Genomic DNA, 26,599 nt, shown 5'->3' on the forward strand with positions numbered 1-26,599 from the left:
ATGTTTTTTTTTTTTTTGGGGGGGGGGGGTTAATGGCAAAGTGTCTTTTAGCACCCACATGGGTGCATGTTATCACCGCCTCTTGCTGCAAGCTGTTTTTTTAATTCAGGAGTATGTGGGCCACACAGACTGTAAACAAAGAGAGCTTCTGCACCACTATTTCACCAGAAGAAACAGCAAATCATTTTTGCAGGGGTCAAACACTATACCTATATACATACTAAATATACTGCCATTTTAAACCACAGTTAAGTATGTGAGTTTTGTTTAAATTGGAAAAGTCTTTACAAAGTATCCCAGGAAACAGAGATGTGTCTATAACTGGAAAGAAAACACATTATCCGTGTAAAACAAGGAAACTATATATGAATTATAAGTTTACCATACATAAAAGAATAATCTTACAAATGATTATATTTGTCCATAGATAAACACATCTAGGATTTCTATAAACTGCCTTATTTATTAAATGGACAAAAATATATGCTATAAAGGTCAAGCAGCATTTAAAAGATTATTTTTTTTATATCCCTTAACATAAGCTCTTTCGTTTATCCTGTTGTCAGGACAGCCATTTTATTTCCTGTACTGTTAACACTGGAGAGGAAAGTCCTTGTCAAAGTTATGGGGATTACTTATCTACAGGAATTCTCTGTACGTTTCCTAAAACTCACTTCCTGTTCTCAATATGAGCTAATGCTCCCTATATCCACAACATAATAGTGTGTGTGTTGGGGGGGGGGGGGGCAGAATATGAAAAGGAAATATATGATGTATCTGCAGATCTCCACAAAGGAATGAAAAGGTTGCACGATAAAATAAATTATGCTAATTATTTTTCTGATCCAAATTATTTCCTTCTAGTAAGTTGGCAAACATTATCAATTACAATAGAGCTATGAGATGATGTACTTGGCACCCAAATAATAAGCAAACCTTAAAGTGATAGTAAAATTAATCGTGTTTTCTTACAATATTTGTAATCATAAAGACATTGGCACTTGCATTCATGAAAGGCTTTGTAAACGCTTATTTTTTTTAATATATTTAAGCTTTTATGTTTTCAGATATTCCGCCGTTCCTCCGACCTTAACGGATACTGTACTTTATTTCTTACTTCAGTGAGGATTTACACTGTAGCCAATCGTATCGCGCCCCCTTTGGGGTCCAGGAAGTAAATAATAAAGTCCCTTGTTTTGGACGCCAAAGGGTGCTACAGCCTGAATTGTCACTGAAGTAAGAAATGGAGTATCCAGTGCCAATGTTTTAGTTTATGATTAAAAATATTGTAAATAAAAACTCTTAAGTTTACCATCACTTTAAGATCATTTACAGTATTTTTTTTTTTAAATGATTTATTTTATATTTGTCTTTAACCCCTTAAGGACCATGGACGTACAGGGTACGTCCTACAAAAACTGTCACTTAATGACCAAGGACGTACCCTGTACGTCCTCAAGGTTTTCAAGCGCTGGAAGCGATCGTGATTGCTTCCAGCCGCTTTCATGTTATTGCAGTGATGCCTCAATATTGAGGCATCCTGCAATAACATTTTTTAGGCATCCGATGCAGAAAGAGCCACTCTGTGGCCCTCTCTGCATCGGCCAGCGATGGTGCCAATCGTTGGTGGGTGGGAGCCATAGCAGGGAGGCGGGTGGGTGGCCCATAGTTGGTGCATATCCGGATCCTGTCCCTGCTACATTCAGTAACATAACAGGAGTCAAAGAAAGGAGAGGGAGAGGGGAAAACATGTTTGGGAAGGGATCTGGGAGGGGGAGGGTGGGTAGGATATTAAGGGTGCATAGCTACACTACAGAAATTGGGGTTATTTTATTTTTTTTAAACAAAAAGGGCAAATTTTGTAGTAAATGGCTACTGGCAGACAGCTGCCAGTACCTAAGATGGCGGCCAATAGGTCGAGGCTTAGGGAGCTGTTTGGGGGGGATCAGGGAGGTTGAGGGGTAATGGCGGATCCTACTCTAAAGATAAGATATAAAAAAAAAAATCTTAAAAAAAACAAAAACTTTATTTTTATACTGGCAGACTTTCTGCCAGTACTTAAGATTGCGGTGACAATTGAGAGGTGGGGGAGGGAAGAGAGCTGTTTAAAGGGGGTCAGGGAGGGATCAGGGGGTGCGATGTGGCAGGTGGGAGGCTGATCTCTACACTAAAGCTAAAATTAACCCTACAAGCTACCTAATTAGCCACTTAACTGCTGGGCATAATATAAGTGTGGTGCGCAGCGGCATTTAGCAGCCTTCTAATTACCAAAAACCAATGCCAAAGCCATATATGTCTGCTATTTCTGAACAAAAGGGATCCCAGAGAACCATTTACAACCATTTGTGCCATAATTGCACAACCTATTTGTAAATAATGTCAATGAGAAACCTAAAGTTAGTGAAAAAGTTAACAATTTTTTTTATTTAATCGCATTTGGCGGTGAAATGGTGGCATGAAATATACCAAAATGGGCCTAGATCAATACTTTGGGTGCTCTACTACACTACACTAAAGCTAAAATTAACCTTACAAGCTCCCTACAAGGTACCTAATTAACCCCTTCACTGCTGGGAATAATACAAGTGTTGTGAGCATTGGCATTTAGCGGCCTTCGAATTACCAAAAAGCAACGCCAAAGCCTGTCTGCTATTTCTGAACAAAGGGGATCCCAGAGAAGCATTTACAACCATTTGTGCTATAATTGCACAAGCTGTTTGCAAATAATTTCAGTGAGAAACCTAAAGTTTGTGAAAAAGTTAGTAAAAAAAGTTAACGATTTTTTTTTATTTGATTGCATTTGGCGGTGAAATGGTGGCATTAAATATACCAAAATGGGCCTAGATCAATACTTTGGGGTAAATAAAAAGAGAGAAGCGCTCAACCTGGGAACGAACAATAGCATAATAGCTTGTTCTATGGCTAGTTACCACCCTAGAAGCAGCCTCTTTTTGCTCAATATGTGCCTTTCACAGAGAAGAACTTTCCTGTAGCATATCAGTCTGATCCTGACTTAACAGTGCAGTTCAGCCCCGAAATACCAGGCAATCCCTCTCTGAACGAGAGAAACGGCAAAACCCCAGACGTACGTTTCGGCCTATTGTGGGCCTCGTCAGTGAGGTGCAGCCATATCCCTCTAGGCACACTGAGCAACGGGTCCACGTCTGGATTCCCGCATCACACTTAGGGAGACTTCCCTAAGTGTCATAATTTGCATAAATAAAAAGAGAGAAGCGCCCATAGAACAAGCCACTGAGCTGTTGTTCGTTCCTGGTAGAGCGCTTCTCTCTTTGTATGCAATACTTTGGGGTGTCTACTAAAAAAAAAATATATACATGTGATGGGTTATTCAGAGATTCCTGACAGATAATAGTGTTACAATGTAACTATCGCTAATTTAAAAAAAATGGTTTGGAAATAGCAAAGTGCTACTTGTACTTATTGCCCTATAACTTGGAAAAAAAAGCAAAGACAATGTAAACATTGGGTATTTCTAAACTCAGGACAAAATTTAGAAACTATTTAGCATGGGTATTTTTTTGGTGGTTGTAGATGTGTAACAGATTTTGGGGGGTCAAAGTTATAAAAAGTGTGTTTTTCTGTCATCATATTTTATAAAAAAATGTTATAGTTAATTATATATGATGAAAATAATGGTATCTTTAGAAAGTCCATTTAAAACGGTATATAATATGTGTGGGTACAGTAAATGAGTAAGAGGAAAATTACAGCTATACACAAACACAGCAGAAATTTAAAAATAGCCCTGGTCCTTAAAGGGACACTGAACCCAAAATTTTTCTTTCGTGATTCAGATAGAGCATGCAATTTTAAACAACTTTCTAATTTACTCCTATTATCAATTTTTCTTCGTTCTCTTGCTTTCTTTATTTGAAAAAGAAGGCATCTAAGCTATTTTTTTGGTTCAGAACCATGGAAAGCACTTGTTTATTGGTGGGTGAATTTATCCACCAATCAGCAAGAACAACATAGTGTGTTCACCAAAAAGGCATCTAAACTTACATTCTTGCATTTCAAATAAAGATACCAAGAGAATGAAGAGAATTTGATAATAGGAGTAAATTAGAAAGTTGCTTAAAATTCCATGCTCTGGACCTAGGAGGAAGAGGAGGAGCTTGCACGCAAGCCTCTGTGCAAGCAGTAGATTCTGGCCCCCTGCAGCTTTCCTAAGTGGCGGTTGAACGCGCCAGGACTCCCTATCGTTCAGAAGGGAGAACTCAGCTGCAGTCACCCTTGAGGATCGAGGTGATTCCCCCCATAGCGCAAACAACATTGGCGCTAGTAAGAACTTTATACCCGGAGCCTGGAGCAGAAGGTCGCTCAGCCAGGCTCCCCTTATGGTCTTGGAGCTACCACAAACCTCCCGCTCTGCAACCCGCACCCTCCCCCGCCAGTCCCTGGAAGACTTGCGCCGGGTCCTCGTCACCCACCTCGCTCACATAGCTTGGGCTCTCTGAAGCTGGCAACACACCACACCATCAGACGCTGTCCGCCTGCATGCACGCCTGTTTGCGCTCCCCGCCCACCGGTGCTGCATGCGGGGAGTAGCTTGTCCAAGGCATCTATGGAGAGACAACTGACCTGAACGGCGGCTGTTTCCTTTCTTCTTTCATCCGATTTACCTCCCCACCGATGATGCGAGGAGGAATCGAGTCTGGAAAGTGCCAACCTCAGGAATATCAAGTAAGCTGCGCCTGTCTATCTGCAAAGGCTGCGGCGGCGGCGGAGATGACCTGCTGAGTCGGAGGCTAACTTGTAAAGCATAGCCGTTAGCTCTTTCTACAAAGCCCCACCAGAGAAAGGCCGGATCCCAAGGACGACATCGCAGCAAAGGGGTGAGTGCGAGTTACCCGTTCAATTTACCGTAGAGGGGGGAGAGGAGTTGCGGAGGGGGAAGAGGAGAAGGAAGAGAAAAAGTTAAGGAAATTTGAAAGTAAAGAGACAGCAATCTAAAGAAGAAAATAAAGCCTGATGCTAGCTGAAATTTTCCTTAATAGTTAACTTTCTACGCAAAACGGTAGCTGGCAAATATTAACAGGTCTCTACAGTTTGTATGGGGATTTCTTAGCTAAATAATATCGCAAGGACCAAGCGAAAAGGTTTCAAGACTATTTCACAAAAAAAAAAAGGGCAAGCAGAAGGGCTTTGGAAGTTATTACCTGGTATAATAAATATCTGAACAATATTATATGAACTGACTTAAACTTCCCTGGCAAATAATTGGACTAATCTACACTGATACATAAGGGTATCTCATTGTATTGTTTGTGATTTCTTTTTTTTTTTTTTTACAAACATTTAATACTTGTTATGTGTATGTTCACTTTCTGTAAAATGGTTTGCTACATAGTCAGTTAATTACTCACTGGTTCAGTAGGAGAGGAGAGGGAATAGGGACCTCAGAGGGTCTACAAATTAAGCAGAGGTATTTGCAGGGAACTCCTGTGTAATTATCCCCTGACAGGGGAAAGGGTTAAAATTTAATCTGGGGTTGTTCCCCCTCAATATATACAATTAAAACATCCATCAAAAGAATCACTTGAGATAAGGATATATTCATTTTCAAGCCAAATGTGGTCATTCTAGAGAGGTAACCCCCAATCTTCTTATAGCCCCTTTCAGGAGAGGGTTAAAATAACTTATAATTTACTCTCTGTTAATTCCTTAAACAAGTGAAGATCACTGCCTTAACCACAGCTAGTAAATTTAATTAGAAATTTTTCTAAGGCTGGAATACATATACCTTATATTGAGTGTATAGGTATATTATTGATTGATATTATTATATTTATTGTTGGCTTGGTGGCAATTTGAGTTTTGAGAGGGGGGTCCATATCGCTTGATCACTGCGCCGTTAAGCTTCTTATTCTAATCGCCATTCCTGGTCTCTTGGGTTTCTTTTTTCCTTTTTTTTTTTTTTTTTTTTTTTTGATCACTACCCCAGTGTACCCTCCACACTTCAGCCAACGCGAAATCACTCACGGCTAATTCCTCTCACCTCACCCCCCCCCCCCCCCCCCACCATAATTCACTCCCCTTTTTTTTTTTTTTTTTTTATCTTTGACTCACACTCCCCCCTCCCTCCACACTCACATCACTTCCCAATTGGGCTTTTAGCCCTCTTACATGAGGCACTCGACTCTCTTTTTTTCTTGAGTTTTTCCTTCACTTAATGGATAAATTTGTCACTCCTAAACACAATCTGGGCATGACGACCAATAATAAGGATCGCAGAAATAAGAACTTCGCAGAAGCTCTAGTCGAGAATAGCAGCGAAGGTACTCCCTCAAAGACTCATAAAGTTACAGCAACGCAAGACAACCAAGATTTGGTAGCCAGCATCTTAGAAGCCATATCCCCAAAATTTGAATCACTAAGGAAAGAAATTAAACAAGACTTATTATCCCTCACAACAGAAATCAGACAATTTTCTGTAAGAATACAAGAGGTTGAGCAACGTGTCTCCGACATTGAAGACACAACAAACACATATTTACCTATGATAGAAAATAATCAAAGTGAGATCATAAAACTCCAAGCAAAGCTAGACGACCTGGAGAACAGGTCTAGGAGGAATAATCTAAGGATTATTGGAGTTCCTGATCCCTCTTTGTCAGAAGATCTCCAGAACTTCATGACTAAAATTTTACCTTCTTTGTTAAAAATTCCCCCAAACTCTTCATCTTTCATAATTGAAAGAGTCCATCGCTTAGGGAGAGCCTCAGACAATGCACTTAACACTAGTAGACCTAGACCAATCATATCAAGATTCCTAAACTTTCAAGATAAAGAACTATACTTACATCACTATCGGAAAAACCAACCAATTATGTATGAAGGTAACAGGATCCTCCTCTTCCAGGACTTCTCAATAGAGACCTCCAGGAAGAGGAGAGAATTCACTCCGCTATGTGGGAAACTTATTAAGGAAGGCTGGCAAGCAACTGTTGTCTATCCTGCTAGACTCAAGATAAAATATAAAGAACAAATTTTCTTCTTTGACTCAATGGAAGAAGCAGTGAAAAAGTTAGAAGAATATGGTTTTAAATATTAATAAGGATAGTCCTTGACTTGATTCTTATATAGTTTATAATGTCTATGGGTCTCTCTTCTCTTGATACAGTAACTTATAAGCAGGATTCCCTTCCCCTTTCTTTTCTCCTGTCCCTTTTGTTTCCCCCCCCCCCCCCCCGTATATACATTACCCCCTTTTTTTTTTTTTCTCCCTCTCTCTCTCTCTCCCTCCCGAACCGTTAGCTCACCCCAGAAATAGAATGATATGTTAAAGATCACATCATGGAATATAGGGGGCATATCTTCACCGGTAAAACGAAAGACCATTCTATCGCATTTACAGAAATTAAATACTACAATAGCACTATTGCAAGAGACGCATTTAAATACTGAGGAGTCCATAAAACTAAAGCAGTCCTGGGTAGCAGAAGCCCTTGTTGCCCCATCATCAGATAGGAAAAAAGGAGTTGCGATTCTTCTAGGGAAGAGTTTAGTATACGAAAAATTGCTCACTATTATAGACCCATGCAGTAGATTTCTGATTCTAAAGTTAATATCTCAGGGCCTGATATATACCATTTGTAATCTCATAGATTATCATTTTTGGGATACTCTTCAAGCACAACTTTTACAAGTTAGCGAGGGTCATCTAGTCATAGCGGGGGATTTTAATATGGCCCCATGCTTTTCCCTGGACAGGTATAGATATAAAGGAGCAATTAGGAAAACAAAGAAAGATAACCTTGAAATGAAACTACTTAACAATATACAGCACACATTAGCAGTAAAAGACATTTGGAGGACACAGAATCCCCAGGTTAAGGCTTATACATGTCACTCGAGAGTGACTAAGAGTCTTTCCAGAATTGACCTGATGTTAATAAATAACAACTGTTTCCAAACAGGTCCAAAAGCCACTATAGCAGAAATTTGTATTTCGGATCACGCCCCAATAATGTTAGACATTCCAATCAACCGCAAAAATTCTATGGGTTCACGTTTTTTCTACCCCAAACATCTAAATAATAACATAGACTTTCAAGAATGGTTAAAACTTAGACTAGAGGAATTTTTCAGATTGAATTTAGGCTCGGTCTCTAACCCTGCGATCCTCTGGGAGACCGCAAAAGCGGTGTTAAGGGGGGATATCATAGCATACCCAGCAAAACTGCATCGACAATCCAAACAGAAGGAAACTCAATTATTTATCTCAGTAACAACTGCATATGATAGATATTTGAATTCTCCAAGTAGGGGCAAGTGGGACGAATATATAAAAGTAAAGAAGGAACGAGACTCCTATCTCACTACACAAACAATATATTCTGATTTAAAATATCAATCAAATCTGTATAAATTTGGGAACAAAGCTGGTAAAATGCTCTCAAAACTTGTAAAAAATGCCAAACAATATAATATAATTGAGAGTCTTCAGATTGAAGAGAGCACATTAACCTCAACAGAAGAAATTTTAGACTCATTTCTCCAGTACTATAAACATATCTATGCGCCATCAACCACCGACAAGGTAGCGCAAGAAAGATTCTGGGACAACCTTCCCATAAAAAAAGGCGAAACGGACTTTATATCCAACTTAAATACCCCAATTACAGAAACAGAAGTATCGCAGTCGATTCAGGAGTTAAAATTAGAAAAATCACCTGGTCCAGACGCAATCCCCAACGAATTTTATAAAAGCATGAATGAATTGATTACTCCCCATCTCACAACTCTGTTCAACTATTTTTATCAAGAAAACACTCAGATCCCTCCCAATTTCTTAGAATCACACACCATTTTCATCTTAAAACCTGGGAAAAACCCACAAAAAAGAGAATCATATAGGCCCATTGCACTGCTTAATTCTGATTACAAAATATTTACATCAATTTTAGCCAGGAGACTGCAGAAAGGTTTACCGGAAATCATACATAACGATCAAGCCGGATTTTTGAATAATCGGAGCTCAGCAGCTAAAATTAGACAACTTCTCCAGATTATTGAATATTTTAAAAACTCTGAAGATAATTTTCACACTTCATATCCAGACGCAGCAGTAATTGCAATAGATGCCGAAAAGGCTTTCGATAGCATAAATCATCAACATTTACTTGACACACTAACTAGATTTGGATTTTCAAATAATTTTCTCACCCTAGTCAAAAACTTATGTACGCAAGCATCTACAAGCTTGATTATACATGGTCAGATTACAGGCAAAATCAAGCTAGGAAAAGGCACCAGACAAGGGTGCCCATTATCACCTTTGCTCTTTGATTTAGCAATCGAACCTTTAGCAACAAAAATAAGGCAAAATCTTGAAGGTATCTCAATTGGTATTAAAGAGGCCAAAGTAGCCCTATATGCAGACGATCTTTTGGTTTACTTAGCAAATACCACCGAGAATATTCCAATATTGCTAAATATAATTGAGATCTTTGGTCTTTTCTCTGGCTACAAAATGAATAGCACTAAATCAGAATTACTATGGCTAAGGAGAAAAAGCAACTCGCTAACCGACAACTCTTTTAAAACAGTCTCTAAATCATTTAGATATCTTGGGGTCATTATATCAGCGGACCCGCGGGAATGGTATGCATTAAATTTTACTCCCACTCTACAACTAATAATACAACAGATGAGGAGCTGGCAAAATCTCCCCCTATCAATAGCAGGACGAATAGAACTGTTTAAAATTGTGTTATTGCCCAAAATAGGGTATCTATTTCAAAATCTCCCCTTATTCTTAAAAGCATATGACACCAAGAAGTTTTATACAGCCCTCCGTCACTTTATATGGCAAGCCAAAAAACCAAGAATCTCATTGAAGAGATTAACGCTTCCCAAGCAAAAAGGTGGAATGACTCTACCAGTTCTCCAGATATACAATTCTAGTCTTCTGGGTCGCATAGCGACAGACTGGCTAGCTAGATCAAATCACTTCACTGATTACGATTTAGATCAAAGTTTGATAACTCCGTTATCCCCAGTTTCACTTTTACATATTCCTCCGCAAAAAGTACCCAAACGAATAAAAGCCCTTAAGACCATAAACACGATAATAGTAGCTTGGAGAAAAATAGGGGACCATATCGAGGTAAATACTCAAATTCCAGTCTACCAAACCTTCTTAGGGAACCCAGAATTTCAGGAGGGGACACAAAATCAAATTTTACTAGGATGGCACAATCAAGGATTAACAAAGATCTCGCAGTTTTTTAAACAAGAGTCAGGCACTATTAAATCATTTGAAGAATTAAAATTGGAATTTAAGGTTAAAAATCAGGAATTCTTTATGTATCTTCAAACCAGGCATTATGCGTGGCAATTAATTAATAAACACAGGTGGAAATGGAAATGGGACAAGCTAGAAAATTGGGTATCACTAAACAGAGCAGGACTCTTTTCAATAACTACATGGTATAACCTTTTAGTTTCCCATAAAGGAAACGACAATCTAACAAGATTAGCGCAGAAATGGGAAAATCAGGTTAATATAAATGACGGATTGCAGATCGCCAGGTCAATTCAATTAGCAATGGAAACAACTTTGTCTGAGACCTGGAGAGAGTCACATTTAAAATTATTATACCAAACATATTACACACCCGAGAGGGGCTACAGATGGTATAATTTGAATTTCAATAAATGTCCCAAGTGTAGTCTCCAAGCCGCAAATCTAGATCATATGGTATGGGATTGCCCAAAAATCTCACAACTATGGTATAAAATAGAGTACTGGATAAATAAAACTTTGAAAATTACCCCATATAAGTTATTAAAGACCCATGTCATTGTTCTGGTTGACAGGAATAGCGGGTTTGCAGATTTTAAAATTGTGAACCTGATAATTCTAGCAACCAGAAACTTAATATTTAAGAACTGGAAAAGTATAATAGTACCTTCAATTACAGAAATTAAAAACTACCTCAGAAAACAATACTTAATCGAACAGAAAGCCACAGTAGTACATTCAGAAAGAGAATTAAGAGCTCTCCTCGATAAGTGGGCAAAATTTATCAAGATCTTCTCACCTGCCGAAGTTCAATACTTAATATTCCCCTTCAGAAACACTGATTGGTTTTATTAGGAGACTGGTGAGGGAGGCGGGGGGAGAGAGGGGGTGGAGAGAGGAAATAGTTTTTTCCCCCGTTTTTTTTTTCACTCCCCCCCCCTTTTTTTTTTTTTCTTTTTCTTTTTTCTTTTTCTTTCTTTCTTTTTTTCCTTTCCCCCCTTGTTAGGTTACCTTTTCTGTTTGGTCATATTGCGAGATATATATGACCAACCTGAACTAGTTTGTACAACATTTTAAATTGAATTTTCTTTTTCCTTGTATACAGATATATTAAGTTTTAGATCTTCTGACTGTCAGGTTAAATTTCTGTAGTGTGATTATCGTTAATTTGACAAAAGGAGGTTAGCAAAGTTATCCCTATTGGACTAGATCAGAAAGCATGCGTTTAATGTCTTTCTCTTGTGAAATTGAAACAATATTGCTTTTTTCTTTTGTCTTTATTCTTGATTTTCTCTTTATTATGCTAAAATAACCTCAATAAAAAGTTATTTAAAAAAAAAAAAAATTCCATGCTCTATCTGAATCACGAAAGAAAAAAATTTGGGCTCAGTGTCCCTTTAAGGGTAAGAAAATTGAAAAATGGTCTGGTCACTAAGGGGTAGCTAACTGCACTGTTTTGTGTTAATGCAATGCATATCTTTCACCAAAGCTAGTGAGCAGAAAGGCCCATCTAATTTGACTAGTTAGAAGGCTGCATCTCAAAATCATGATGTATTATAAACTGGATACATGGATGACTCTACAGAGATAGACAAAATGGTGATGAAAATATTTTTATTCAATTTGTTTTTTAACTCAATATGAGTTAAAAGGACACAAAACCCACATCTAATGCTTGCCAAACACTCAACTTTTTTTAAAAAAGCAATGTTAATGGCACTTACTAGAACATTTTGAAAACACGATTTCAAATGTAAATATAAAGTTTTGCTAAGCACATTAATTTCTAGGAAATCTTTCTAGTAAGTGTTACTACAGTTTTATGATGCCTTATTCTGCTAGACACCCAGCTAGCACATGCAGTAGGTTGTGTGTGCTTACATTCCCGCCAGGCGTATATCGTGAGCGATAGTGAACACATTCGGCACCTGGAAAAGGCACAAGCATTTGGCCTTGTAACATATGCTCATAAGTTTGTGTGCACAGCAAGAGTTTTCACAAAACCTGCTGATTGTCTTACTAGAAGGATTTTTTACAAAGGTGCGTATATTTCAAAATGTTTCTAGACAAGTGTGAAATGCATTATGGTGAATTTAATTTAAAATCTTACTTTTTTTCTCTCAGTTAACTTTACATATATCAAGTATATTAGAATGATTATCATACAATTTAAATATAATAAATTAAAGTAAAAAATGTTAGCAGAAACATTGCAGTAGTGGAACAAATGTCAAAAAAGAATTTTACCAATTCAGATTTTAGAAAACATACATTTGCCCAACAACAAGGGAAATGGCATTTTAGAGTGACAGCTTAAAACAGTATCTCAAAAACAAAAAACACATACACATATGGTGCAAGATCTTTGTTTCTAAAAAACATTTATTTTTTACTTACTTCTAGAAACTCGCACAAGTTCTGAGACATTGAAGACTCCAGACTTTACAAAACTGTCTTCTAGGTACCCTGAAAATGAAAAGAAAAAAAAGAAGGTAGAAATAGTTTTATTGATGACATCAGTAAACACAACAAACTGTAACAAGGTTACCAATGTCCTGATTTCAAAGACTATAAAAAGACAAAAAAAACATATGCTATGAGATGGAAAACGTAACTTAAAGGGACACTGAACCCAATTTTTTTCTTTTGTGGTTCAGATAGAGCATGCATTTTTAAGCAACTTTCTAATTTACTCCTATTATCAATTTTTCTTCATTCTCTTGCTATCTTTATTTGAAAAAAAAGGCATCTAAGCTAAGGAGCCAGCCAATTTTTGGTTCAGACCCTGGACAGCACTTGTTTATTGGTGGGTGAATTTATCCACCAATCTGCAAGAACAACCCAGGTTGTTCACTAAAAATAGGCCGGCATCTAAACTTACATTCTTGCTTTTCAAATAAAGATACCAAGAGTATGAAGAAAATTTGATAATAGGAGTAAATTAGAAAGTTGCTTAAAATTACATGTTCTATCTGAACCATGAAAGAAAAAATGTGGGTACCGTATCTCTTTAACAAAATTATGTTGAAATTGAGCATATGACATCGAAATTACACTTGCTCTATATGTGACATGTTTAATTTCTCTTTCTATGCCGGAGCTAGTGTGTGCACTGCACTACTTTAATATTTTTATTTATTGCAAGAAAGCTCCACAGAATATGCCTAGAAAACAACCTACATAGTCCTTGAGTCTCAGGTGATGTCAGTAAAAGTAAAACAAACTTTATTCTAACTCCTTGGGTTGAGAAAAGGTTTGTATTTTGGGAATAGTTTGGATTTTTAATATTTTTATATTTGCATCTGTAAAATGGGACAGCTTGGTTAGCGGATTTTGACCAAGTATAAAAAATAGACATGTCATAATTTTGTATACATATACATACCATCAGAAAGATAGTACAGTAATGTTCTCAGAAAGTTAATAGTTCTTGTTTTAAATAAATATAGAAAAACATTTGCATTTTAGAACACACACAAAAACAACAAAGATGCTGGCATTATTATTATTATCATCAGGTATTTGTTGAGAGCCAACAGATTCTGCAGTGCTATGACATAGGTGGTATACAAAATAACATTTACCGGGGGTCAAGTGGGTAAAGGTCACGTGAGTAGAGGGCCCTGTCGAGATTTGCACTGTTGTAGTAGGCTCTTATGAATGTGAACTACAAACAGCTCGGCTCATAGGCTTACATGCTATAGGGTTTAAGGGGATAGCAGTGGAGATAGTAAGGTTAGTGTAGGTTGTATGCATCCCTGAATAGTAGAGTCTTCAGGGAGCTCTTAAAGCTTTCAAAACTAGGGGAGAGTCTTGTGGAGCGAGGCAGAGAGTTCCATAAGATGGGAGCCAATCTGGAAAAATCTTGTAAACAGGAATGTGAGGAGGTAACAAGAGAGGAGGAGAGTAGGAGATCATGAGCAGAGCAAAGGGGACGGGAGGGAGAGTATCTGGATTCAAGGTCTGAGATGTAGGGGGGGAGGAGTGCAGTTGAGGGCTTTGTATGTCAGAATGAGAATTTTGTGTTTAATCCTGGAGGCAAGAGGAAGACAGTGAAGGGATTGACAGAGAGGTGCAGCAGATGAAGAGCGACGTGTAAGGAAGATGAGCCTGGCAGAGGCATTCATTATGGATTGTAAAGGAGCTAGGCGGCAGCTAGGGAGATCAGAGAGGATGGAGTCGCAGTAGTCGAGGCGGGAAAGGATTAGAGAGTGAATTAAAATCTTAGTAGTGTCTTGTGTAAGGAAATGTCTATTTTTAGAGATGTTTTTAAGGTGGAAGCGTCAGGCTTTAGCCAAGGACTGAATGTGAGGAGTGAAAGAAAGATCTGAGTCAAGTGTGACACCAAGACATCGGGCATGTGGGGTTGGGGTAATGATGAAATTATCAACAGTTAACCCTTTAAGGACAGAGCTTTCAGTTTGCTCAATTGTTTATGATGGGAAAAATTCCGTCATATGTCCTTAAGAGGTTAAGGAGAAATGGTGGTGGAGATTTTGGAAGAAAAGGGCAAAATAAGGAGCTCAGTTTTGAAAAGATTTAGCTGAGGTAGTGAGAGGACATCCAAGATGAGATATGAGAGAGACAGTTCGTGAGACGGGTTTGCAAGGAAGGAGATAGTTCTGGTGCAGAGAGGTAGATTTGGGTGTCGCCGGTATACAAATGATAATGAAACTTGTGGGACTTTATTAAGGAACCTAATGATAACTTGTAGATTGAGAAGAGAAGGGGGCCGAGGACAGAGCCTTGCCGTCCCCCAACAGAAAGAGGTAACAGGGCAGATGATGCCCCAGAGAAGTCTACATTAAAGGTACGGTTAGAGAGATAGGAAAAGATTGTGACTTACTGGTGGGGAAAATGGTAATTATATATATATATATATATAAATGAATATGTCTGGATTTTGGAATTCCTTATTTGGGGATTTCTACCAGTATATAATACAATCCTCTACTTTCACTTTTTTTGCTCATAGTAACAAGTAGTAACAAAATAAATCTATACTATACTATATATAATTTTCCTGTATAACAAAATATATCTGTCATTTTCTGTGTGGATTTATTTGGCCCTTCTAGGCATGAGTTCTGCCCATAAAGCATTAGAAAGAGCTACAAAACACAAGCTGAGTACAAAGTACCACAGTGTACAAACAATCAGCAAAGATGTATTTTAGACTTTGCTCTATGGCTAAGCATATTGCTAACTGTGTAAATTAGACATGACATCACTGTTACAGATCACAGTAATATTTAGTTATCCTCTTGAAGTATCACTTCAAGGCACATATGCATCCTTATCCCTAAATCACCTACACGTTCATTCTACATATCAGGGTGTGTGCTCAATTTCATGTTACAGAAACCAGTTGTATAAATAAAACATAGCCGGCAGTATTAACATTAAGGTTTCAAGCCACAGCAAGTCTTACAAGACCCCTGAAGTCATGCCTGCCGGCAGAATAATTTTATAGGATAGACAGAGCGTGCATGATACAGCAAGGATAATCTAGAAAAGCATACATAGGGCCAGATTATACCTGAGACCTCATATCTTTGAGCCCCTTCAACTTTTTTGTGCAATATTTTTTCATAATTTTTATTAGTTTTATTATGAGTGTAACTGTACTTTTAAATGTATTTTTGATGTGTTTTAACAGTTAACCAGAGCTCTGAGGTTGCTGTAATCATTCTAGCGTAAATCGCGATTGCACTCACCAGTTTGCATTATTTTCAACTTGTAATACGAGCGCTCCTTTTTCCGACGTGTGCAAACAGCCACAATTAACCTTGTAACCTGATGAAGTGTAACTGTTAGCGTGCCACTCGTAATCTGCCCCATAATGTATATACTACTTGTGCAACGTGGAAACACATCATATATGGCAGACTCTATAATCTCTTATTATGCATTTACCTTTCCTCAATTTAAATTAACAAAGCTATATGAACAATTATCAGAATAAAACATAAATATATGCTTACCTGATAATTTCATTTCCATCGTTACGAGGAGAGTCCACGGCTTCATTCATTACTTGTGGGAAATACAGAACCTGGCCACCAGGAGGAGGAAAAGACACCCCAGCCAAAGGCTTAAATACCTTGCTCACTCCCCTCGTCCCCCAGTCATTCTGCCGAGGGAATAAGGAACAGTAAGAGAAATATCAGGGTATAAAAGGTGCCAGAAGAAACAAAAGAAATTAAGGTCCGCCCAATGGAGAAACAGATGGGAGCTGTGGACTCTCCTCGTAAAGATGGAAATGAAATTATCAGGTAAGCATAATTTAAGTTTTCCATCTAATACAAGGAGAGTCCACGACTTCATTCATTACTTGTGGGAAACAAATACCCAAGCTTTAAAGGACACTGAATGAAAAACGGGAGGGTAAAAGAAGACGGACCCTATTCTGAGGGCACCACAGCCTGCAAAACCTTTTTCCCCAAAAGCTGCTTTAGCCGAAGCAAAAACATCAAATTTGTAAAATTTTGTAAAAGCATGTAAGGAGGACCAGGTAGCTGCCTTACAAATCTGCTCCATAGAGGCCTCATTCTTAAAGGCCCAAGAAGAAGCCACAGCTCTAGTTGAGTGAGCCGTAATCCTCTAAAGAGGCTTAAGAAGGAACCCAAATTTCCTGATTAATATTGCGATCAGACACAACCTTAGGGAGAAATCCCAGTCCAGTGCGAAGGACAGCCTTATGCGCTTGGAAAACCAAGAAAGGAGGCTCACATTGCAGGGCCACTAATTCAGAGACTCATTCAAGTGGCTAGCTATTGGATTTGACTGGATTGGACGAGCCCTCCTATGTGACGTAAGCACTGACGGTGGAGCGATCCAGCGTGTCTGTCAGGCGACTCCTAAACAGTCCCGATCTGCTGTGTTTTGGCACTCCGGTTTGTGCCGCCCTGTGAGTAGATATACCCATATTGGGGGGAGGGTGTACACCCTTATAATCATCTCTATCGACCAGATGATACTGCTCTATGTTGGAGCCTCTTCTGTTCTCTTGTCTTCTGCAGGATTTGTCTAACGGTGGAAATATGTACACTAGGTTGAATCCCCAAGGCACTGCTAAGGCATCTATCAGTTCTGTGTGGGGATCCCTGGACCGCGACCAGTATCTGGGTAGCTTGAAGTTGAGTCTGGACGCCATGAGATCTATTTCCGGAGTCCCCCAACTGCTGCAAATCTCTGCAAAACACTTTGAGGTGAAGAGACCATTCCCCCAGATGAAAAGATTGTCTGCTGAGAAAGTCCGCTTCCCAGTTTATCCACACCCGGGATGTGGATCGCTGATAGCACTCCAGAATCCAAGATACTTCCCTCATGGCTTCTCGTTCCCCCCTGGTGGTTGATGTAAGCCACCAAGGTAATGTTGTCCAACTGGAATATGATGAACTTGGATGAACCCAGCAGAGGCCAAGCCTCCAGAGCATTGAAGATCGCCCGAAGTTCCAGGATGTTGATCGGGAGAAGAGACTCCTTCCGATTCCACCTGCCCTGTGCCTTATTGGCACCCCAAATCGCTCCCCAACCTGAGAGACTCATGTACGTAGTCAAAATCTCCCAAGATGGTCTGAGGAAGGATGTCCCCTGGTACAGCTGGTCTGGATGGAGCCACCAAGAGAGATTAGTTGCACCGTTCCACTGCCTCAGCATGCACAGCTGAAGACGTCGGAGATGGAATCTGGCGAATGGAATGACATCTATAGTGGATACCATGAGCCCAATCATCTCCATGCACCGGGCCACTGATGGCCCTGAAGAGGATTGAAGGGCAAGACAGCTGGAGACAATCCTGCAACGTCTCTTCTCTGTCAGAAATATCTTTATGGCAATGGAGTCTATTATCGTGCCCAGGAACTCCACTCTAGTACTGGGAACCAGAGAACTCTTTCCTGAGTTTACCATCCATCCATGAGATTGCAGAAGAAGCAGAAGAGCACTCAAGTGATCCTCTGCCAGCTGGCAGAACGGAGCCTGAACCAGAATGTCGTCCAGATAAGGAGCCACTGCTATCCCTCTGGATCTCGCCATCACGTGCAGAGCTCCTAGAACCTCCATGAAGATTCTTGGAGCAGTAGCCAGCCCGAAGGGAAGAGTTACAAACTGGAAGTGTTGATCCAAAAAGGCGAACCTTAAGAACCTAAAAGTGATCCTTGTGTATTGGCCCATGAAGGTAAGCGTCCTTCAAGTCTATTGTAGTCATAAACTGACCCTCTTGAACTAATGGCAGTATAGACCTTATCGTCTCCATTTTGAATGATGGAACCGACAGAAACTTGTTTAAGCACTTTAGGTCTCTATATGGACGTAATGTCAGCAGACCGCGACTTTAACGACAGGGCGCTCCGGGCCAGAACAGAAAAACCTGATGTCTTGGCATTCAAGCGAATAATCTGCATACTAGCATCACAAATAAACTAATTAGCTACCCTCAGGGCCTTAATTATTTCATGTATCTCATCGAGGGGAGTCTCCACCTCAATCATTTTTGACAGAGAGTCGCACCAATAGGTAGCGGCTCCTGCAACCGCGGCTGCAGGTTGAAAAACGAATCCCTTGTGCTGAAACATTTTTCTTACAAGGTCTCCAATTTCTTCTGTGACAAAGGACAAAGAATGACTGGGGGATGAGGGGTGTCTTTGCCTCCTCCTATTGGCTAGGTTCTGTATTTCCCACAAGTAATGAATGAAGCCGTGGACTCTCCTCGTATTAGATGGAAAACTTTGTTTCTAACTTTTAAGTGCAATCTAAAGCTATGACTTGACATACTGCTTCTTAAAATATTGCTTGCAATCTAGATTATCCAAATATACGTATATGTTCTCCACAGAAAATGTTTCCAGACAGATGGCATTATAAAGTAGCCGGGTGAGGACGGTGTAATATTATCTAATATTATATAATGTTTTGCTATACAAGTTGATTTCATAATTTAACATAAATGTATTTTAATGATAACTTGTGTAATAAAAATGGAAGATTTTAATATTAGCTAATTTTAGCTTAAAAGGACATGTTATCTGTCTCTTCATGTGCAGGAAAGGGGGTAGGGGGAGTGTCTGTTCTTCTTGTTTTTCCCAGCCCCTCTACTTGGGATATGTGCGTATTCTTTTTTAACAAGGGATATCAAGAGAACGAAGCACATTTGAAAAACAGAATTTATGCTTACCTGACAAATTACTTTCTCTTGCGGTGTATCCAGTCCACGGATTCATCCTTTACTTGTGGGATATTCTCATTCCCTACAAGAAGTAGCAAAGAGAGCACACAGCAAAGCTGTCCATATAGCTCCCCTTCTAGCTCCACCCCCCAGTCATTCGATCAAAGGTTAGGAAGAAAAAGGAGAAACCATAGGGTGCAGTGGTGACTGTAATTTAAACAAAAAATTTTTTACCTGACTTAAATGCCAGGGCGGGCCGTAATTTATCAGGTAAGCATAAATTCTGTTTTCTCTTGCAAGGTGTATCCAGTCCACGAATTCATCCTTTACTTGTGGGATACCAATACCAAAGCTTTAGGACACGGATGAAGGGAGGGAACAAGACAGGTACCTTAAACGGAAGGCACCACTGCTTGCAAAACCTTTCTCCCAAAAATAGCCTCCGAAGAAGCAAAAGTATCGAATTTGTAAAATTTGGCAAAAGTATGCAGTGAAGACCAAGTCGCTGCCTTACAAATCTGTTCAACAGAAGCCTCATTTTTGAAAGCCCATGTGGAAGCCACTGCTCTAGTAGAATGAGCAGTAATTCTTTCAGGAGGCTGCTGGCCAGCAGTCTCATAGGCCAAACGGATGATGATTTTCAGCCAAAAGGAAAGAGAGGTAGCAGTCGCTTTCTGACCTCTTCTCTTACCAGAATAGATAACAAACAAGGAAGATCTTTGTCTGAAATCCTTAGTTGCTTGTAAATAGAACTTTAAAGCACGAACTACATCAAGATTGTGTAAAAGACGTTCCTTCTTCGAAGATGGATTAGGACACAGAGAAGGAACAACTATTTCCTGGTTAATATTCTTGTTAGAAACAACTTTAGGAAGAAAACCAGGCTTGGTACGCAAAACTACCTTATCTGCGTGGAACACCAGGTAAGGTGAATCACACTGTAAGGCAGATAATTCTGAAACTCTTCGAGCAGAAGAGATAGCTATCAAAAAACAAAACTTTCCAAGATAACAACTTAATGTCTATGGAATGTAAAGGTTCAAACGGAACCCCTTGAAGAACTGAAAGAACTAGATTCAAACTCCATGGCGGAGCCACAGGTTTTATAGACAGGCTTGATTCTGACTAAAGCCTGAGCAAACGCTTGAACGCCTGGTACCTCTGCCAGACGCTTGTGTAACAGGATAGACAAAGCAGATATTTGTCCTTTTAAGGAACTAGCTGACAATCCTTTCTCCAGTCCTTCTTGGAGAAAGGACAATATCCTGGGAATCCTAATCTTACTCCATGAGTAACCCTTGGATTCACACCAACAAAGATATTTCCGCCATATCTTATGGTAGATTTTCCTGGTGACAGGCTTTCTAGCCTGAATCAGAGTATCTATAACTGACTCAGAGAACCCACGCTTTGATAGAATTAAGCGTTCAATCTCCAAGCAGTCAGACGTAGAGAAACTAAATTTGGATGCTTGAACGGACCCTGTATTAGAAGATCCTACCTCATTGGCAGTGACCATGGTGGGACCGATGACATGTCCACTAGGTCTGCATACCAAGTCCTGCTTGGCCACGCAGGCGCTATCAGAATCACCAAAGCCTTCTCCTGCTTGATTCTGGCAACCAGACGCGGGAGGAGAGGAAACGGTGGAAAAACATAAGCCAGATTGAAGGACCAAGGCGCTGCTAGAGCATCTATCAATACCACCTTGGGATCCCGGGACCTGGACCCGTAGAGAGGAAGTTTGGTGTTCTGACGGGACGCCATCAGATCCAACTCTGGGATGCCCCATAGCTGAGTCAGCTGGGCAAATACCTCCGGGTGGAGTTCCCACTCCCCCGGGTGAAAAGTCTGACGACTTAGAAAATCCGCCTCCCAGTTGTCTACTCCTGGGATGTGAATTGCTGAGAGATGGCAGGAGTGATCCTCCGCCCACCTGATTATTTTGGTTACTTCCGTCATCGCTAGGGAACTCTTTGTTCCCCCCTGATGATTGACGTAAGCTACAGTCGTGATGTTGTCCGACTGAAATCTGATGAATTTGGCCGCCGCTAGTTGAGGCCATGCCTGAAGAGCGTTGAATATCGCCCTCAGTTCCAGAATGTTTATCGGGAGAAGAGTTTCTTCCCGAGACCATAAGCCCTGAGCTTTCAGGGAGTCCCAGACCGCACCCCAGCCTAACAGACTGGCGTCGGTCGTTACGATGATCCACTCTGGCCTGCGGAAACATATTCTTTGAGACAGGTGATCCTGAGACACCCACCAGAGAAGAGAATCTCTGATCTCCTGGTCCAACTGAATTTGAGGAGACAAATCTGCATAATCCCCATTCCACTGTTTGAGCATGCATAGTTGCAGTGGTCTGAGGTGCGTCCGAGCAAAAGAGACTATGTCCATTGCCGCAATCATTAGTCCGATTGTCTCCATGCACTGAGCCACAGATGGCCGAGGAATGGAATAAAGAGCTCGGCAAGTAGTTAAGAGTTTTAGCTTTCTGACCTCCGTCAGAAATATTTTCATTTCTACCGAGTCTATCAGGGTTCCTAGGAATGGAACTCTTGTGAGGGGGGAGAGAGAACCCTTTTTGATGTTCACCTTCCACCCGTGAGACCTCAGAAAGGCCAATACAATCTCCGTGTGAGATTGGTTCTTTGGAAAGTTGACGCCTGAATTAAGATGTCGTCTAGGTAAGGCCGCCACTGCTATGCCCCGCGGTCTTAGAACCGCCAGGAGGGGACCCTAGCACCTTTGTGAAAATTCTGGGAGGCAGTGGCCAACCCGAAAGGAAGAGCCATAAACTGAAAATGCTTGTCCAGAAAGGCGAACCTGAGAAACTGGTGATGATCTTTGTGGATAGGAATGTGCAGATACGCATCCCTTTAGATCCACGGTAGTCATATATTGACCCTCCTGGATCATTGGTAAGATTGTCCCGAATGGTCTCCATCTTGAATGATGGGACTCTGAGGAATTTGTTTAGAATTTTGAGATCCAGGATTGGTCTGAAAGTTCCTTCTTTTTTTGGGAACCACAAACAGGTTTGAGTAAAACCCCAGTCCTTGTTCTGCAATTGGAACTGGGTGGATCACTCCCATTGTATGTAGATCTTCTACGCAGCGTAAAAACACCTCTTTCTTTGTCTGATCTGTAGACAGACGAGAAATGTGGAACCTTCCCCTTGGAGGAGAGTCCTTGAATTCTAGAAAGTATCCCTGGGCTACAATCTCTAATGCCCAAGGATTGTGTACATCTCTTGCCAAGGCCTGAGCGAAGAGAGAGAGTCTGCCCCCTTCTAGATACGATCCCGGATCGGGTGCTACCCCTTCATGCTGTCTTGGTGGCAGCTGCAGGCTTTTTGGCCTGTTTACCCTTATTCCAGCCCTGGTAAGGTTTCCAGTTTGCCTTGGCTGTGAAGCGTTACCCTCTGGCTTTGCAGCCGAGAAGGATGAAGCGGGGGCCGTTCCTGAAATTGCGAAAGGAATGAAAAATTAGCTTTGTTCTTTGTTTTAAAAGGCTTTGTCCTGAGGGAAGAGCATGGCCTTTTTCCCCGGTGATATCTGAAATAATCTCTTTCAATTCAGGCCCGAATAGGGTCTTCCCTTGAAAGGAATGTTCAAAAGCTTGGATTTAGACGACACATCGGCCGACCAGGGACTTTAGCCATAGCGCCCCTGCGCGCCAAAATGGCGAAAGCTGAATTTTTCGCTGCTAACTTAGCTTATTTGGAAAGCGGCGTCAGTGATAAAAGAATTAGCTAGCTTTAGAGCCTTAATTCTATCATAATTTCCTCATATGAGGTCTCCGTCTGGAGCGAGTCTTCCAGCGCCTCAAACCAGAAGCAGCTGCAGTAGTTACAGGAATAATGCAGGCAATAGGTTGGAGAAGAAAAACCTTGTTGAACAAAAATTTTCTTAAGTAAATCCCTCTAATTTTTTATCCATAGGGTCTTCAACTGTCTTCAATTGGTATGGTTGTGCGTTTAGCTAGTGTAGAAACAGCCCCCTCCACCTTAGGGACCGTCTGCCACGAGTCCCGCATGGGGTCAGAGATGGAAAACATTTTCTTAAAAACAGGAGGGGGGACAAAAGGGACACCTGGCCTATCCCACTCCCTAGTAACGATATCTGCAATCCTCTTAGGGCCCGGAAACGCATCCGTGTAACAGGGACCTCTAGGTACTTGTCCATTTTACACAATTTCTCTGGGATCACCAAAGGGTCACAGTCATCCAGAGTAGCTAATACCTCCCTAAGTAAAACACGGAGGTGTTCTAGTTTCAATTTAAAAGCCAATGTATCTGAATCTGTCTGGGGAGGAACCCTTCCTGAATCAGAGACTTCTCCCTCAGACATCAAATCCCTCGCTCCCACTTCAGAGCGTTGTGAGGGTATATCGGATACGGCTACCAAAGCATCAGAATGCTCATAATCTGTTCTTAAAACGGAGCTATCACGCTTTGCAGGCAACACGGGAAGTTTAGATAAGAAGGCTGTAAGAGAATATCTATGACTGCCGCTAAGTCTTGTAATGTAAAAGGGTTTAGACGCACTAGAGGTACTAGGCGTCGCTTGCGCGGGCGTAACTGGTTGTGACACTTGGGGAGAGCAGACGGGCTAACCCTCGTTACACTTCAGTCTGAGAATCATCTTGGGCACATTCTTAAGTGCAACAATATGATCTTTAAAGTGTATAGACATATCAGTACAAGTGGGGAACACATTCTAAGAGGGGGTTCCACCATGGCTTCTAAACACATTGAACAAGGATTTTCCTTAGTGTCAGACATGTTTAACAGACTAGTTAGAGTACACAAACAGGCTTTGAATCACTTTAATCAAATAAAAAACACATTTGAAAAAAAACGTTAATGTGCCTTTAAGAGATAAAAAGAGCACCACAATTTTACAAAACGGTGAAAAATGCAGCAAACTTTCACAGTTTTTTTCACAGCAATCTTTCACCAGTATGTAGCTAAAGCCTTAATAAGATTGCACCCCAAGTTTCAAAACGATTAACCCCTTAATGCCCAAACCGGAGCAGCCTAAAGCCAACACCTGGTTAAATCACTACAGCACCTTGCCACAGCCGTGCTGTGGCCCCTACCTTCCCTTAGGGATCAGATTGGGGGAATATAGCTTCTTTTAGGCCTTCAAACATCACAGGAACCCTCCATGTGAAACAGCATGAACTTATCTGCAATTCTAAGTGCGCATCTGAGGCGTGAAATTAGGCCCTCCCACTCTACTCTGGAGCTGTGAGGCCTAGTAAATCACTCCTAAGTGACTAAACAACAGCCATGTGGTAATAACCCCAGAAGAACCCAAAAGGGCTTTCAAAGTGTCTTGCAAAAACGATTTTTCCTTAGCCAAAACAATTGATTGCCCTGAATAAGTGTCAACCAGTATATTAGCCCTATTATGTAAGCATTCAATTCCTTACTAAGTCTGTGAACATAGATTACCCCTCCCCTCAGGGGATATTGTCAGTCTCTTCTAGCATTATCTCAGTCTTGTCTAGAATTAAAGAGCTGAACATACCTTATTGCAGATCACCCTGCAAACTGTTCCCCCCAACTGAAGTTTTCTGGTACTCCTCAGTCCTGTGTGGGAACAGCAGTGGATTTAGTTACAACATGCTAAAATCATTTTCCTCTCAACAGAAATCTTCATCACTTTTCTGCTAGAGTAAAGAGTACAAACCGGTACCATTTAAAATAACAAACTTTTGATTGAATATAATAAAACTACAATTCTAACACCACATTCACTTTACACTCCCGAGAGAGACCCTAGTGCTTAGAGCCAGCAAAGAGAATGACTGGGGGGTGGAGCTAGAGGGGGAGCTATATGGACAGCTTTGCTGTGTGCTCTCTTTGCTACTTCCTGTAGGGAATGTAGAATATTCCCACAAGCAAAGGATGAATCGTGGACTGGATACACCTTGCAAGAGAAAGGGTGCGCAATCTCAAGAGATGTGCCATTGATGATAAGGCCGTTATGTTCCGAAAAGCCATGAGCTTAGGTATAACTACACATCAGCAGATAGAACCATATAACCAACATGATAAAAGTCCCCCCTGTTCACTAACACCCCTCAGGAGATATTAACCCATGATTCCTATTTAAGATAAAAGGAGTCCCACTGGGACCCTACCTTCTCTCGTTAACATCACATTCACATAATTAATTAAAATGAAACGATCTTACCGGAATCAATGTCGTGGAACAGGAACACGGCCCCTTCAAGTGTGACAGATAGTAGCCTCGCTTCTGACATGGACTTGAGTGAATAAAGGCAGGCAGCAAAATTTGTCAATGCTGATTGCCAAGGAGCTGTTAATATGAGTCGGGATGGTTTCGCAGAAAGACTCTCCCTGCATCTCCGGACTCCAACCTTCATCCATGCTCTCACTGAGAGGCTGACAAGATTACTTAAAACTCCAGTCCCATTCCGAAGAGTACTACCCTCCATAAAAGACTATCTCGAACTTCTGACACTTCTCTGCCAACCTCCTGTGACGAAAGGCAAAGAATGACTGGGGGATGAGGGAAGTGGGGGAGGTATTTGAAAACTTTGGCTGCAGTGTATTTGCCTCCTCCTGGTGGCCAGGTTCTGAATTCCCAAAAGTAATGAATGCAGCTGTGGACTCTTCCCGTTAAGAAGAAAAGGGCTACTTTATATATTTGTGATGCCTAAAAAGTATTCCCTTCGCTAGTTCTCAGTTATAATTAAGTTTACAACAATGGCTTGTTATTAATTCTTCTTATAACTGCCCCATAACTGGTTAGTGATAGATTCCTTTCAAATTAAATAAAAAAGCCTTTACTTTAAAAAATGGAAAATAAAAAAGAATAGAAGAATGAATAGAAAAGAAAATTTTAAAAAAAAAAAAAAAACCCACTAATATGTCACTTCCCTACTCATGCAACTTTTGAAGGTAATTTCACAGTAATCATTTCATTTGTTTACATCTGAAAAGGGAAACTATTATCATTATTTATAAAGGCATTTGCCACCAGTGGACTGAAGCCTGTTCATAGTAATTTTTGCAGAATACATTTTATGGAGATCTTGAAAATTCACATCACAAGAATACGCGTAATGACCGCAGATTAACCCTTGGCTGGAAAACATTGCTGTGCAGTCTGTAGCAATGGCCT

At 40.5% G+C, this 26,599-nt stretch overlaps 1 protein-coding gene across 3 annotated transcripts in view; it reads right to left on the bottom strand.

The window, feature by feature from the left end:
• NFIB (nuclear factor I B) overlaps positions 1-26,599 on the bottom strand; it is a 456,225-nt gene that overhangs the window by 192,642 nt on the left and 236,984 nt on the right. For all 3 annotated transcript variants that reach the window (XM_053702571.1, XM_053702572.1, XM_053702570.1), the window contains exon 4: positions 12,668-12,736. In XM_053702571.1, coding sequence (XP_053558546.1) covers positions 12,668-12,736 — 69 coding nt within the window. The remainder of the gene's footprint in view (positions 1-12,667; positions 12,737-26,599) is intronic.

The sequence above is a fragment of the Bombina bombina genome, chromosome 2 (genome assembly GCF_027579735.1).
Source record: "Bombina bombina isolate aBomBom1 chromosome 2, aBomBom1.pri, whole genome shotgun sequence".
NCBI lineage: Eukaryota > Metazoa > Chordata > Amphibia > Anura > Bombinatoridae > Bombina > Bombina bombina.